The 15,594-nt window shown below is 48.7% G+C and overlaps 1 protein-coding gene across 1 annotated transcript in view; it reads right to left on the reverse strand.

Moving 5' to 3' along the window:
- LOC135233597 (bone morphogenetic protein receptor type-1B-like) overlaps window positions 1-15,594 on the reverse strand; it is a 102,337-nt gene that overhangs the window by 27,583 nt on the left and 59,160 nt on the right. The window contains exon 4 of the mRNA XM_064297317.1: window positions 4,791-5,200. Within this exon, the coding sequence (XP_064153387.1) occupies window positions 4,791-4,875 (85 nt within the window). The 5' untranslated portion in view covers window positions 4,876-5,200. The remainder of the gene's footprint in view (window positions 1-4,790; window positions 5,201-15,594) is intronic.

The following is a 15,594-nucleotide window of genomic DNA, read 5'->3' on the forward strand; positions in this document are numbered from 1 at the left end:
TGCCCTGAGAAGACGCGAGTGGTAATCATTGGGGTGTCGGTTACAGGATAAATGGCTGCTGATACAGCCCCCGCCCCCGCCCCGCCCCCTCCCCCCTCACCCCGGCCATACACCCACTTGCTGGAGAGCCACAGGTGCAGCCTCCGACGCGGCCCCCCCAGGCCCCAGGGCCCAGCGGCCCAGCTCGGCTGCCGAACCCCCACATCGGAGCGGGGATCGGGTTCTGCTTCGGGAAACCGATCCGCTTCCTGTCAGGAAGCTACCGGACCGGCTACGCTGGGACCCTTTCTTTACCCTCCCACCCCTTCTCGCCATTACTCTTTTACACTTTTTAACGTCAAACCTCTTCAAGTTTAAGAAAAGAAACTTCTTGAGGGGGTATCTGGTAATGCCTATATTCCATATGCTAAAAGGAAGCATTCATTTTCCCAGAAAACCGTTTATTTATTTATTTATTTTTTTTTAAGTAAATAAATAAATATTTTTCACTTTCCCTTTATTTCCCTGTGTGATCATTACACACTGCAGCCCTTCATCCTGAAACCGTTCTGAAACTGACTCTGAGAGAAAAAGCAACAGGTGAACCCAAATTCTGAGGTGAGCGACCAAACATGGATTTGATTGGTTAGTTACAAATGCAAACCAACTCTACTGTGGGGCTCTTCCATGAAGACAACATATTGTAAAAAATCCTTGCCTGATGCCACACACGCACACACACAAACACACCCACACAGACACACACACACACACACACACACAGACAAACACACACGCACACACACACACACACACACACACACACACACACACACAGTGAACTCCTTCTGAAGGTCAGGCTGTGGACAGCCCCAGATCGCTGTGACCTTGTTTACATTGCTGCACGTCCTCTTTCCGCTCGGCGAAGGATAAAACAGACACTTTTGCTCTTTCATTCTTCTGCCCTTTCTCCCCCTAATCTCCCCCCCCCCCATCTCCCCCTGGGGGGAGAGTCCTGGCTGTTACTGCTGAGGGACCCATCAAGACAGAACCCTCACTGACCTTCTGCTCAAACACTCACCTCCTGCCCCAACCTACACCTCCTGCTCCAACCCTCACCTTCTGCTCAAACACTCACCTTCTGCCCCAACCTACACCTCCTGCTCAAACACTCACCTCCTGCTCAAACAATCACCTCCTGCTCAAACAATCACCTCCTGCTCAAACACTCACCTCCTGCTCAAACACACACCTCCTGCTCAAACACACACCTCCTGCTCAAACACACACCTCCTGCTCAAACAATCACCTCCTGCACAAACACACACCTCCTGCTCAAACAATCACCTCCTGCTCAAACACTCACCTCCTGCTCAAACACACACCTCCTGATACACTCACCCCCCTGCTCAAACACTCACCTCCTGCTCAAAGAGACTGCTCTGTGTATCTGGCTGTACAGTGGAAAACACTGCATAATCAAGACAGATCCATTACTTCACCTAGATTTTACATTAAATGTAGATGGAAAAAATCAAGCCAGATGTTTCCGATACTTCTCCCTGGTGTGATCCAACAGATGGTGACTGACACATCTCTTGCAGCCTAGCCTGTAGGTGGTGCACTAATGATGCTCTAATGTTTCCTCAGAATAATCCTGCGTCAGGTACCTTTCCTTCTTCCTCTCTCTCCTTCTCTCTCTCACTCTCCCTTTCTCTCTCTCTCTCTCTCTCTCTCTCTCTCTCTCTCCCTCTCTCCCAGCACATGGGTCAGGTGGCCAGTGCATTTGTTCTGCTCTGGGTACGGAGCAGCACCAGGTGCCTGAGAGAGTCTTCCTCGCTGAGCTCTGAGGAAGCAGCTGGTCTCCAGCAGCACCAGGTGCTTGAGAGGAAGCAGCGGTTTTACGGCGCTGGGCGTGCGAGATACGCGCTGACAGCATCGCTGAGACGCCTCACTGAGCCAGAGGATGTTCAGAAACAGAGCTGTAGCTTCCACACACACACTATACACACACACACACACACACCTTCGCAAGCTACTATGAACAGAAACCAAATGGAAAAACAATAAGTAAAAAAGAAAAAGAGGAAAGAGAGATAAAGAAAGAAAGTCAACAAAGTAAAAATAAAAAACGTAAATACGATGAAGAAGAGCCACACAGAGAGGACACAGACGCACGCAGCTGTCTCGAAGCTCGCTTCATGTCCATCTGCGGCCAAACTCACAACTGCTACGCGTGCTGGAGAGCTGCTGAAATAAACGGACAATCCTGCAGAACAAACGGCCAGGTTACAGCCAGCACACATCTGGCAATCCTGCAGAACAAACGGCCAGGTTACAGCCAGCACACATCTGGCAATCCTGCAGAACAAACGGCAGGTACAGCCAGCACACATCTGGCTTATTTTGGCAGTATGCAGCACTTGCTGTTGGACACAGGGCCCAATTTCAAAATCTGCAAATATATATATATTTTTTGCCAGTTTGATGTTGATGTCTCTTTATTAAATAGCCTACTTTAAAATTGGCCATGTTTTACTCGCTGTTACTGGAACAGAGAGAGACAATTCCAGACTAGACAATCATATTACATAATAACTTTACATACTACACATAACCACTGGGCATGATGTCAACCTACTGACGAACAATAAAGGTGTTCTGACGTTATTCGAACATCCCCCTGATTTTACAACCTCTCCTCCTGATACAGGCTTGCAAAAGGTAAAACTTTTTACACAAAGCTTGTAAAAAGACTACATAAAAGTTCTTTACTTGCAAAAAAACAGTAAAAAAAAAATCAACAAGGCAACCAATGAATATACAATGAAACACACAAATGCAGATTTTTGCAGTTATAATGCACGACCGTTAAAATGGTTCAAGGTTCCTCGTTCGTTCCCAACTGCAGAAGTCCCAAATTCCCTTTTCGACACGCAGTCACCCACGTGTCCTGAGGAACACCAAACCGAATTCCGCTGCTCTACAGAACGCACGAGCAGAGAACTTTTCACCGCCCCCCCGCCCGCGATGCGCGCACGCCGGTGTTTGCGCCGGCTGTCAAACCTGCCAATCGCGCTTCTGAGAACACGCAGGAGAACGCGTCGAGGACCCCGCTCGCCTTCCGTCCCGCGATAAACGCGGCGCTTATACAACTTAAACAGCTCTTTGACTTCGGCCCGTGTACGAGACTCAACTGTAATTTCTGGAACATTCCGAGCGGTGTGCGAAAAAAAGAAGGGCCTTCTTCTTCAGGGGCTCCAGCGTCCGCGAGCACATTTCTGGCAGGAGCGCCTCCAACGTGTTTACGAACCTAATAGATTTTAAAATAAACATTTTAGAGAAATCGAGAAAAAGGGGGGCGCTTTTTTTTCGACATCGGCACGGCCCGCTGAAACGGGTGTAAATGAAGAACAGAGATAAACAGGCCGCTGTCAGTACCAAACCCGGCCTTCATTAAATATTATCACAGACCCAAAAGGGTCTACAGCAACAGCAACCGAAATCAGATACAGTCAGGAGCTCCAAGCTCCGACTACCACTGCTCCTCACAGAATTCCTCTGAGTCTGCACACAGGCGTGTAACACACTTGTGTGTGTGTGTGCGCGTGTGTGTGTGTACATGCCTGTTGCGTGCGCTTTGTCCCAGGGCAGAAGTTTAAAGTTTGAAGCCTGAACGTGTCCAACAAGTGTCAGACAGCTGAGCCCCATAAGCCCCCTCCAGCCTCACACTAAACCCCCCCCACCCCCCAAATCCCACACCACTCTGTAAAGACAAACCTCAACCAACACAACTGGGTTCAAAGTGGCACATGCAAGCCACAACTGACACTCATTGTATTTAGCGAATACAACGAAACCCATCCAAACTAACGCAGGGCGAATCGAAACAATATGTGAAAACTGCACAGTCACAGTAAAATCACAACAAGCACAAACGGAGTCAAAACAACGTGTACAATTAAACCGCAACCAGAACAACTCGGTTCAAACAATATAAATCATAAACACAAACCCGCTGAAAATGTTAAATCCCAGCTAGCAAAAACTGAGTTCAAACTAATACAACAAACCCACCACTAACTAACACAAAGTAGCTCAAAACAATGTAAAACATCAAAATGTACTCGCATGAACTGCTTTAAGCACAAATTTAACAAGTTAATGTTCAACCAAATATTTCAGATTAACACATATAAACACATTCAGAATTCAAATTTCTTACAAATCTTTGGAGGCACATAAATCCATATATTTACAGTTTACTACAATAGTCCTGTATCACCCGTTTTGTCTACCATTGGTCTAGCAGTAACGGATTCATAGAATACAAAACTGGAACGCTGGCAAAATCGCTACAAACTTTCAAATCTTGGTAAAGTACAGTTACTGCGTTTAAAATTCAAATTTCTTCAACTGTCATTTGGAGCCGTTAGGGACAGTTATTTCAGTGAGGTGCGGACGCAGGGAGTCAGCCGTACAGGACGAGCGCCGTCCGCTTCGCTGCCGCACACCCGCAGGCTCACATGCCCAAACCCCGCAGAGACCCCGACAGGTTCCAGAGAGCGTAAATATCACGGGGGGCAAAAAATAGCCCCGAACTACCCCCCGCTCCTCACTTTAAAAACGGCTGCAGAGACAGCGCTCAACCTGCTGCAGTAAACTGGGCTAAAGAGGGCAGTCAGAAGCCTCTCAAAGAGAGAAATAATCTTTTAAAAAGTGAGGGGGCTCCTGGGGAGCGTGGGGGCGACACACAGCGAGCAGGCGGGCGGGCGGGCGCTCCCCTCTCAGGGGGACGCCGGGTTACTCACCCTCGGTTTCGGGGCTCAGAGACGTCAGCCCGAACAGCAGCAGAGACATCCAGCCCAGGCATCGCCGCGGCAACGGCGGCGTCATCTTCCTCCGGCCCTGTCAGTGAGCCGCGCTCGTGGCCAGGAGAATCCCCAGGGCCGCCGGTGTGTGTGTGCGTGTGTGTGTGTGTGTGTCCAGGGCTCAGGGCCTCTGGTGCGTGCGAGCGAGCCCGTCCGTGCTCGCGTCCGTGCGTGTGTGTGTGCGAGCGTGTGTGCGTGCGAGCGTGTGTGTGTGTGTGTGTGTGTGTGTGTGTGTGTCCGCGCGCTGCTGAGGGAGAGGGAGGCTCCTCTCTGGTCGAGTGAGAAACTCCACGCCGTGGAGCCTGAAGCCTGCCGTCCGCTATCAACACTGCTTCTCTCTAACGGCCCAGCTGCGAGAGGAGAGAGAGAGAGGGAGAGAGAGGGGGTGGGAGGGAGAGAGAGAGAGAGAGGGACAGAGAGGGAGGGAGGGAGAGAGAGAGAGAGAGAGGGACAGAGAGGGAGGGAGGGAGTTACTGGCATGCTCTCTCTCACACGCTCAGCCCGGCCCCCTCTCCGCGGACACCTTGTGTTTAAAGCAACAAAGAAGCCGCTGATCCCTGAAGCCCTCCCTGGACCCCCCCCGGCCTGCCCGGCCCCCCCCTCCCCTGGACCCCCGCCACCAGACGCTGCCGCCACTCCGCCACTCTCACACCATCCAGCGGCTTCTGTTTCCCAAAGAAAGGAGGGCAGAGGCGGGGGGGGGCAAGAGAGGGGGCTGGGAGAGAGGGCAAAAACTGTGCGAGGAGGGGGTGGGGTGTGTGTGGGTGGGGTGGGCAGCGGGGGTTAAAGGAGGGGAGGGGAGGTGCCATTATCGTCCTCCAAACATGGAGTAAACACACGGGCTGGGGAATTCTTTCGCGTCTGAGCGAACAGTAGAAGCAGGAGGGTGAATGGAGGGGGGGCAGGGGGGGAAAAAAACGAATGAAATTCTCAAGCAAATGGGACTTTCTCTCGCTTCGCGTTCTCCCCATATGGTGGGGGGGGGGGGTGTTTGGGATTCCGGATAATTCCTGTTGGGAAAGCTCTCTGAGGGGCCGACCCTGTTCTACGGCCACAGCCCCAGAAAGCTGACCCCCCCCTCCCCCCCGTTACCCCCCCCCTCTTCGGGGTTCACCCAAGCCTCTCATTGCGTAATTTATTAAGCCAACACGCGAACTCCACGGCCACGGGCCTTCAGACACGGCCTGGTGCGCTCCGGGCTCCAGGGTCAGCGCTGATCATCTGCACCGTCTCTGCTGCTCAAACACAGAGCTGAGCATCGGACACGTCACAACATCACGTCTTACAGCAAGACACACCGTCATAATGCCCAGGTTGTGCCTGATTGTACAGAGCTCATCCATATAGCATTCACCACTGATTAAACTAAAGCAGAATTTTTTTGAAGTAAAGTGAAGTTCAATATCCATAGCAGAAGACACGTCTACAGGAAATATGTTAAAAAGTAAAAATATGTTTAAACAGTAATAAAAACTGTTAATAGGTTTATATGTAGCAACCCGTTAATACATTTCCAGTTGTCGACAAAGAGCATGATTCCCTTTGGCGTTTCAAAGCAGAGAATAAATTATTTTCAAAGACGCTCTTATACGGCCTACAGTACACATGATGAAGAGCTCTAAAGCCAGAGAAGGATTTATACAGCTAATATGCAGCTAATGCTAAAATAATGAAAGGGAAGAATGAGAGAGAAACACATTAAGACAAGCTGGACGGGGCTACAGTCAGACACTGTAACAGGCTTACAGGAAGTGCAGGCCCGTAGGCCTGGGGCAGTGAGATTATAGGGTCCCCCCGCCCCCCGTCGCCGTGACGACCCACGCCAGGACCACGGGTCACCACGGAGCAGCTAGGGGAAGGAGAGCGCGCCCAGGACAACACCTCTCCCCCAGCGAGACGCTCACACCTCGACCCCCAATCCCCCCGCCCCGCCCGGGTCACATGACCGCTCAAATCCCCTTTCTGCGCTGAACGCAAAGCGACGGCCTGCTCGGTACCAGCAGCTCCGCGGAGGAAAGATTCTTTTTTTTCTTTCCCCTCCTTTCTTTTCTTTTCTTTTTTCTTCTTTTTCTTTAATGGGTTACGAGTTAAGCCGATTAACTGAGCTATTACAGAGATTACATCAAGTCTGCCAAAACCCTTTAAAATTATAAATAAATTGAGTGAAACGCTGTAATGGGCCATTTCCCTTTTCCCCGCCGTTCTGCTGGATCGAAGGCGTTCCGGGCTCCTGGGGGGGGGGGCGGGCGGGGGGGGATACGCAGGGCGCTACCGTTACCGCTGACGCCTGACCCCACCCATGTGGGGCAGATAGCCCGCGTTCTATGCGGCCAAGAAATAATTATTAAAGAAAGAAAAACATAAAAATAAAAGGTCACCATCGCAAATCCATCGCCAAAAAAACTAGAGGAAGAAAAAACGAGAGAAACACGGTAGATTTTCTCCCTCCTCTTCCCAAACCACCACAGGCTGGTGAAGCGAGAGAGCCAGACCTTCACAAGGGAGCAGTGCTTGGGTAGAGACCAGATCTGGGTCAAATACGTATTTGTTTTGGATTCAACTAGTTTCGTACACTTTACTGATCTTGTCTGGTGCACTGGAACCAATGAAATACTCTGAAAAAGTGCAAACCCCGCCCTTCTGATCATATTGGCAGGCCCAATTACACCAGGCAAGATCAACAGAGCACAGAAAAGTATTTGAATCCATAAACACATATGTATTTGACCCAGGTCTGGTAGAGACAAAGCTCGCGCTGATGGGTTTTAATCGCGTTTAGATGACCTCAGGTCACCCTTCCGGTGATGAACCTTTAATAAATACATATTATTCAGAAGGTAGAGATGACCTGGTGGCAGCTAACCGGATGCCAGTAAACTAAACTCAACAATTAAAATGTTGAACAGCCCAGATCAGAGCCCACACATATCGAGCATAAATCATGTAAAAATATGTCCTAAATTTTGAGTGGATGGTAGCAGATGGAGGCGGTTGTACCCACAGTCCTGATGACAACAACGGAAAGCAGCAGGGCGATTTTGAACAGATTTTGACACAGAAACCGCGACGGGCGAAACCGCGATCTTGTAACCGTTGGTCTGCAATAAACTGCAGTGTTAATGACAGGGGAGGGCTGACAAAGAATTAACAACAAAAGTCACACACAAAAGAAAGAAAAAAAACAAACACTCAATAGACTCCTTTTATTATCCCCTCTCTCTCTCTCTCTCTCTCCTCTCCTCTCTCTCCCCCTCTCTCTCTATCTCCCCTCTCCTCTCTCTCTCTCCCCCCCCTCTCTATCACACAGCACTTTGTACCCACTTTCTCATACTCTGGCCCGTTGATTATTAGCGGCTAACAATAGACACCCTCTCGCAAGCCTCCCACTGAAGAGGAAAACCACTCTGTTACAAATAAACAATCCTGCCCTCCTCTCTTCATCCCCCACACCACCCCCCCTCACCAGCTCCACGCCCTGCTGTGCCCACAACCCCCTCCACCCCCCCCCCCGCCCCCCCCCCCACCCTCCATGATGTTCTCTCCCTCTTCGCTCAACAAGTGCAATTCCAGGCACGTACTGGCACCAAAAGCCTCCACAAATGGCGACAAGATTCTCTTTCACCCGAGCCAGGTGGAGCGGCGTGTGTGTGCGTGTGTGTGTGTGTGTATATGAATGTGTGTGCGTGGGTGTGTGTGTGTGTATATGAATGTGTGTGCGTGGGTGTGTGTGTGTGCGAGTGTGTGTGAGTGTGTGTGTGTGTGTGTCCGCGCGTGTGTGTGCGTGCGTGTATGTGAATGTGTGTGGGTGGGTGTGTGTGTGTGCGAGTGTGAGTGTGTGTGTGTGTGTGTATATTTTATGTGCAGGGGGTGTATGGGGGCAGCGGGTACAGCTCTTTTCGGTGTATGGGGGGTACAGCTCTTTCGGTGTTTGGGGGGGGAGGAGGTGCTGATTTGTGTTCTCACTTTGACGGTGTGACTGTCAGCACTGATTTACTCTCCTGGCTGGATTAGGGGCGATCGGGGGCGATCGAGGGCGATGGGGGGCGATGGGGGGGGGCGCGAGGGGGGCGACCTCGTTCCAGCGCTGGTGTGCTAGGCGCGCGAAGCTAACCGCCGCGGCTCGCTCAGTCCCTCTGAAGTCCGGGGGCATCCATCAAGCCCCCAGCGTGACGGCGAGCGGCTGAAAGGCCCACAAAAGGCGGGGGTGGGGGGGCGGGTGGGCGGGGGGACGGGAGGGGGGGCGCTGCTCGGGGGGGGAGCAGGCTTTTGTCTCGGAGCTGGCTTAACGAACATCCAGGCTGCCCACTGCCCCTCTCCAGCTCCTGCAGCTCGTTTTTTTCGAGAGCCTCCATTTCCCCCCTCAAAAAGTTCCCGTCGCGAAAAAGGAGTTCCTCAGAGTAGCCGTTAGCAACCGCGAGGCCGCTGTTTACAGGAGACGTTAGCCCGGCTGCTGGGGAGATCTGTTGCCCCTTTCGCTGGGTACCTGCAGCCAGGAGCTTCCGGAACATTCAGCTGCATCAACGTGTCCTACGATGTGCAGGATGGCTGTTTGTAAGATTAAAGCGAAATGAGTGAGACATCTAAAAAAAAAAAGAATGCAAGCCATGCTGGATGAGGAAGCTTGTAAAAGGGAAATTGTCACAAAAACTGAATAAATTATGTGATATATTGCCAGACATGTGCTTGAAGTGAGTTTTCTCAGGCAGTTTTTGTCAGAGACTTTGATCAGAGAAGGTTTCTTCCAGTGAAGCAGACAGACCATGCTTCTGCTGGAGCGCTTCTCCTTTTTAAAAAAACTTTTTTTTTAAACTGCATTGAAATTTTACTGAAAACAATGCGGGTCACATCACAATCACAAATCAAAGGGGGGTGCAGCAGAGGGGATGCGGCGGTGGGGGGGTAGCAGAGAAGATGGTAAAATTACCCGAAGCCAAGGAGGAATGCGTGCCACATAAACACTGATCTGGCACTGTGAAACCTGCAAGGCTTTTCCACAGCTTAGCGCTCAAAGCCTCGCCGCGGTAACCACGAAACCCAACCCCCCCCCCCCACCCCCCATTCAGGGCAGAGCCCCCAAGAACCGTGACATCACTCTCATCTCCGCACACAGGCCTGTGACATCATCCCCTACAGAACGATGATGTCACCTCCAGCATCTTCATCTCACCATGGAACTGTGACATCGTCGTCTCTGTCCAATCCGATCTATCAGGGCATCTAGTGCCACCGTTTCATTTCTACTTTAGAGCTCTGCTTCCATTGGTCAATGCCAGAAAGGCCTACAATCAAGACCTGAGGCAAGGACGCCCAATCACAGAGCAGTTCTCTGAGATTGTCTCTAAACCGACGGGCAGTTTACAGTAATCCCGGTGAATCCCCCTCCATTCAGCTCGTTTACTCTGCCTTTCCTTCAGCTCCAGTGACCCGAGCTCCCAATGCCTGCTGGGAAATTTCAGCCAGCCAGCCAGCTGGGGGTGCGGGGGTGGGGGGTGGCAGCACGACAGCTCTGTAGCCCCGCAAGTCATCGCCACAACCCCCCCAAACCCACTTCCTTTTCATTGAAATAAAGAAATGTCCCCAAACCACACTGATGCTTCCCCAAAGATCAAAAGTTGGCCTCCCCATAACCCGTTTACGGTTGCTTGCAAATTTCACACTGAGTGTCCGTGACATAAATTGCATATCGCGTACAGTTTTTTTTTTTTTTGGTTGGGTCTGTGGGTTTCTCTGGGATTTGTAATGGATTCCTACCGTGTTAAAATAGAAATTTCTTAGCGACGTGACATTAATCAAACTAAGATCGGTCCTACGGCAGGGAAAATATGTTGGAGAGGGTGGGGGGGGGATTTGGGGGTGTGCAAAAAACTATTGACCAAACTGGAAGGGAAGGCAAACCGGAGTGGAGAAATTGGTGGTGAAGCACACACCAAAAATAATACAGAATACAGCACTGGAAGGGGGAGCTGGGATTTACTACAGCCAAGAAAAGACTGATTCTATCTTTGGCTTGTCTTTCTTTGTTCCTTTCTTTCATTCTTTCATATAGGAAAGTTTTACTCTCAGTAAAATTCTTGCGGCTGTTGACTTCTCAGGTTGTCATCCACCGTTAAGATTCTCACTAGTTGGGCAACAATAATTACCTGTACATAAGGATACCAAGCAACATTAATAAGTTAATTTAAAATTTTTTTAGAGTATTTTATCATTTTCAGAGTGAAAATTAAAGTCTCTACCATGCGCAACTAGTGTTGCATCATCAAACTGAATACAATAACAAAGTTTCAGCTGTTAAATATATCACAAATAATACCGAAAAGTTTTCAAATAAAATGTGCGCCACTGACGTCTAACCAATAATGTGTATCCAGAGGTCTGCCCAAGATTGCAGTTTGTCAGTCAGGATGAATAGACCTGAAATTAGCATGAACCGGCATGAAATTGGGCTACAACGGCATTTAAACACTAAGAGTACTCCGGCACAGGCAAACAATGCCTCCGCAGTTAATTACTAAAACAAACGCTGAAGTGCTTGAGCTCGATGCTCTTCGTGACTGTAATCTCCTTTTCAAAGGATGTACACCCAGAAGACCAAAGACAGTGTGTTTTAAACATTATGCTGTTTACGAGCTGAAGATACCGTGTGTGTAAAGAGTCAGCAAAGCTTATTAAGAATGTTGTGTAACTGGATAAAAATGGACCTTCAAGCTGCTGTAGTGTTGTTAGTGACTCTTTTCTCCAAAGGGTATAATTAATTTAATCAATTGACATGGTCAAAATATAATTCTTGATTTAAGGAATATCCTGCATGTTATACAGGACGTTATTTAAACCAAAAATTGTAGGCCATTATACTCCATATCTTTTTCTGTACCCAAAAAAAAAATATATATAATCAAAAAATGTTTTCCACAAAGTTACAAGAAACCCCCTAAATATTCCCAGAGAAAGCAGCAGAAGTAGCACATGGTCCTGTGAGATAAACACAGGTTAAGCTCACACATTAGGGGGACATTTTGTCTCGCCCGTCGGCAGCGACAGGGAGGCGGACGGGGCAAGCAGCTGCCCTGTTTTCGTTGTTTCCGGCGCGTCTCGTGTGAAGGCACCTGTCGTCGGGCCAGTCACCTGGGCCAGCTGCCCCCCCGAGGTGCGAGAGACCTCCCCTGAAGGGAGGGACACATTTTTGGGGATGGGCCAGAGAAGCACATACGACACACGATGAGGCGTGCATCAGCAACGCAAAAAGCATTAACTCCACTCCGCAAAAAAAAAGTCAAACAATCACATTTGGTGACTTGCGGTCAGCTGCTAAAACAACACAGTGCAGAAATTTACACTTTTCACTCAGTGGGCTGCCATTAGCCAGGCTAGCCGGCTGAAAATAAACAACAGCAATACATTTTTAATATCTCGCATACCCTGTTGCTGAATAGCTATAACATGGGCTGTCATACGGTCACAGGGGTTTTTGATATCTCTGATCTATATTTTAATCATTCTTGTTGAGCTAAAACTAATCCCTAATCCTTGCCACATATTGTTATAGAGCTACTACAGAAGACAGAAAATCGAGGCGACAGCTGCAAGCTAGCAAGCTTTTCTCGCTAGTGGCAAATAAACAGTCACAGAGTACAATTAACAATATGATTAATAGCCAAGTCTGAACTATTCCAAACACAACTACTGGAAATATAAAATATTTTTATCCGGTGTAAAGAGTGTGAGCACATGTGCTATCGTTTAAGATGCGACACTTATAAAGTCTGCTGTGTGTGGCCATTTTTTGATGCGTGAAGGGCATGACAAGCCAATAGCGAGTGAAACCCCAAATAAATGTTTTAATTTGGGGATCCGGCTTTGATGCATGTGAGAGAGTGCTGCTGTGAGGGCGTGTGGGGATGGGGGGTGGGGGGGGGGGGGCAGTGTGTGCAGCATAGTCGGGGGCGGGGGGGGGGGGAGCCTGCCCCCCAGTTCCCATTTGTAACAGATTGACCTTTCACCTGAACTCAACTCCAATGACCTATGGCAAAAAAAAACAAGCAAAAAAAAAAAAACCGATGCATTTTAAAGAAGGTAGGAAAGAAAGGCCGATACAGAGCCCAGTACAGCCCATACGGGGCGAGATTTCCACCTTTTCTTCTGTGGCCAAATCTTTCCCCTGTGATCGCATTCCTGAAGTCTGCCCTTAACAGGGGCTACCAAAGAGAAAAGCTAAAAAGAAGAAGCTTTTCTCCTTTTCTCTTTTTGGAGGGGTTCAAGATAATCCCCCCTTCTGACATGAGCTCAGGACACAGTGAGTAGGGGGTGAGTGGGGGGTTAATAGGGGTGCAGGGATTCCGGGGTTTACGAAAATGGGGGTTAATGAACAAAAAAGCCCTCAATGTTTTCATAGCTTCCCCCAAAAGAACAAAGCATCCAGCCCAGCAGAAGGCACCCAGAGAAAAAGGAATTTTTTTTCTCTCTCTCTACCTGTTTATTTGCTTTACAGTTTGAATGGCCTGGTGCTAAAGCCTGAAGGAAAAGCAAGGAGGAAGAGGATAGAGGATGAAAATTCCGATTTTTACTCATCCCCTTCCTCGCTGTCAGAGGCTCTGAAATCCTAAGGGGCTGGGATTCAAATTTATTTCCTTTTTTTTTTCAAAAAAAAAAAAAAAAAAAAGACTGAGAAAACAAACAAGCGTGGTGTTGAGAGACATTCCGGAGTTTGGCCGCGGGGAAGCGCCCGTCTCTGATGGAAGGCCCTGCTGATGTGGAGGTTAACAGGTCAGAGAGCTTTTAACAGCTTAAGAGACGCCCCAGTCAAAGCAATGTCACCCCATTTAACATCCGCTAAAATCCTCTGCCTGCAAGTATTATGTCTATCGTATATAATAGCGCAAATACAGAAGACTAAACTTCTTTGAAACATCTAAAATAATAAAAATAGAGGTACATTTGCAGGTGTGGTAAGGTTAACTGCAGATGTGATACACAGATACATGTGAAATATCATATTTTATTCCTATTCTAAATATTTGCCAATGTTTTGATTTCAAAGTCTTTAAAGTCGTGACACTGAAGTCATGGCAACAATTAACATAAAAAGTTGCAACTGCCAGTGTGTGGGAGTCGCCTCATATGAATATAAAAATTCAAATGCTGCAAGAAAAAAAAAAAAACCACCAAATAAAAGTAAAAGTAACACCCACACAATCTTGGTCCAGCTCACATTCTCGAACACGAGACAAGCATCGCTATAGTAACTCCAACTCCAAGACAAAAATAAGCGGCCAAAATCAAGTACCACACAAATAACACCAAAAACACTCGGCACAGCTAAGCAGCACCAGTAATAACAGTATACGATGCGTATTCAGCAACCTACTGCAAAATATTCTAATATATGATATGTGCCAGCACTGTGTACATACTCCCTTAAGGGCAGGACCTGAGAAATAAAAAAGTGTGAAAACCATTACACAACAAATAAAACTTGTGTCGCAAAGCCACTGTCTAGTTTAGCATACTGCTAAACAGATATTGTTGTTGTTTTTTTTGTTTTGTTTTGTAGCTAACAAGCTGCAGCTTCTAAAACACTAGGCTAACTCGGTTAGCCCTCTATTGAGTGGGTGTTTTTATGGTAAATGGTAAATGGACTGCATTTATATAGCGCTTTTATCCAAAGCGCTTTACAATTGATGCCTCTCACTCACCAGAGCAATTAGGGGTTAGGTGTCTTGCTCAGGGACACTTCGACACGCCCAGAGCAAGGATTGAACCGGCAACCCTCCGACTGCCAGACAACCGTTCTTACGTCCTGAGCTATGTCGCCCCCATAGACTTGGAGACTCGGTGTGCCGTCTGCAGCGAAAAACCAAACAGGCGACTGCAGACTCTGCAGGCAAAATGAAAATCTGCAACTAGATCTAAACTTGAGCCAAGATGACTCAGATTTTATTGTTTGTTTTCATAGCATTCTGACATTGGGCCACATCGCCCAGAAGCTGTTGTTTTTAAACCATTTCATATCAGCACAGTTCTGTTTTACATCAACAGACTTTGAGACTGGTGTTGGAAAAGCACTGTGGAAAAAATCCTGGATATGAAAGGTCTTCCTCCAGCTCTTCTTTCTGCGAGCCTAGCCCACATTCCAGAGCGGGACCAAATGCTACCTGTTACGAGTTTAATTAACACTGTCAGAGTTGAACTGACACTGTCAGAGTTGAATTGGCACTGGACATTTTACTGTGTTAATGCAGTCTGGCCTGAGACGGGTTGAGCAGCTGTGTCCCTGTGTTCAGTCTGAGGGTGCAGCGCCCCAACCCATGACTGACATTATGGGCCAGTGGAGCCAAACCCAGTAATGTAAGGGTTATATTCTGCTCAACAGGCCGTGCTCAGTCCACTGGACATTCAAACAGAGCCTCTCTAAAGTGCGGGGGCGACAGACACACCTGCTGCTCAGGTGTCAGGACCACCATCCCAGCCCTGGAACCCAACCAGCGAAAAAAAAAACAGGGAAGACAAACTAATAAAAATGTAAAAGTGTGATTCTGCCCAGGCCCTGAGGCGCAGAAGAGCCCTAAAGAAAGTGCTGAGAGAGTTTCTCCCGCCAAGATGGCCGCCTGTCGCCGGCCAAAACAAGCACGGCGTTTTCTCCTTCTCCCCGCCGCCCCCGCTCACTGGCCCAAACGCTCCCTGGAACCCGGCTAACGGGAGGAGGGGCGCCTCGTTTGGGCCCGGGAGCTGTGCCAGGTCATCGCACCGC

The sequence above is a fragment of the Anguilla rostrata genome, chromosome 10, assembly GCF_018555375.3.
Source record: "Anguilla rostrata isolate EN2019 chromosome 10, ASM1855537v3, whole genome shotgun sequence".
In the NCBI taxonomy this organism is placed as follows: Eukaryota; Metazoa; Chordata; class Actinopteri; order Anguilliformes; family Anguillidae; genus Anguilla; species Anguilla rostrata.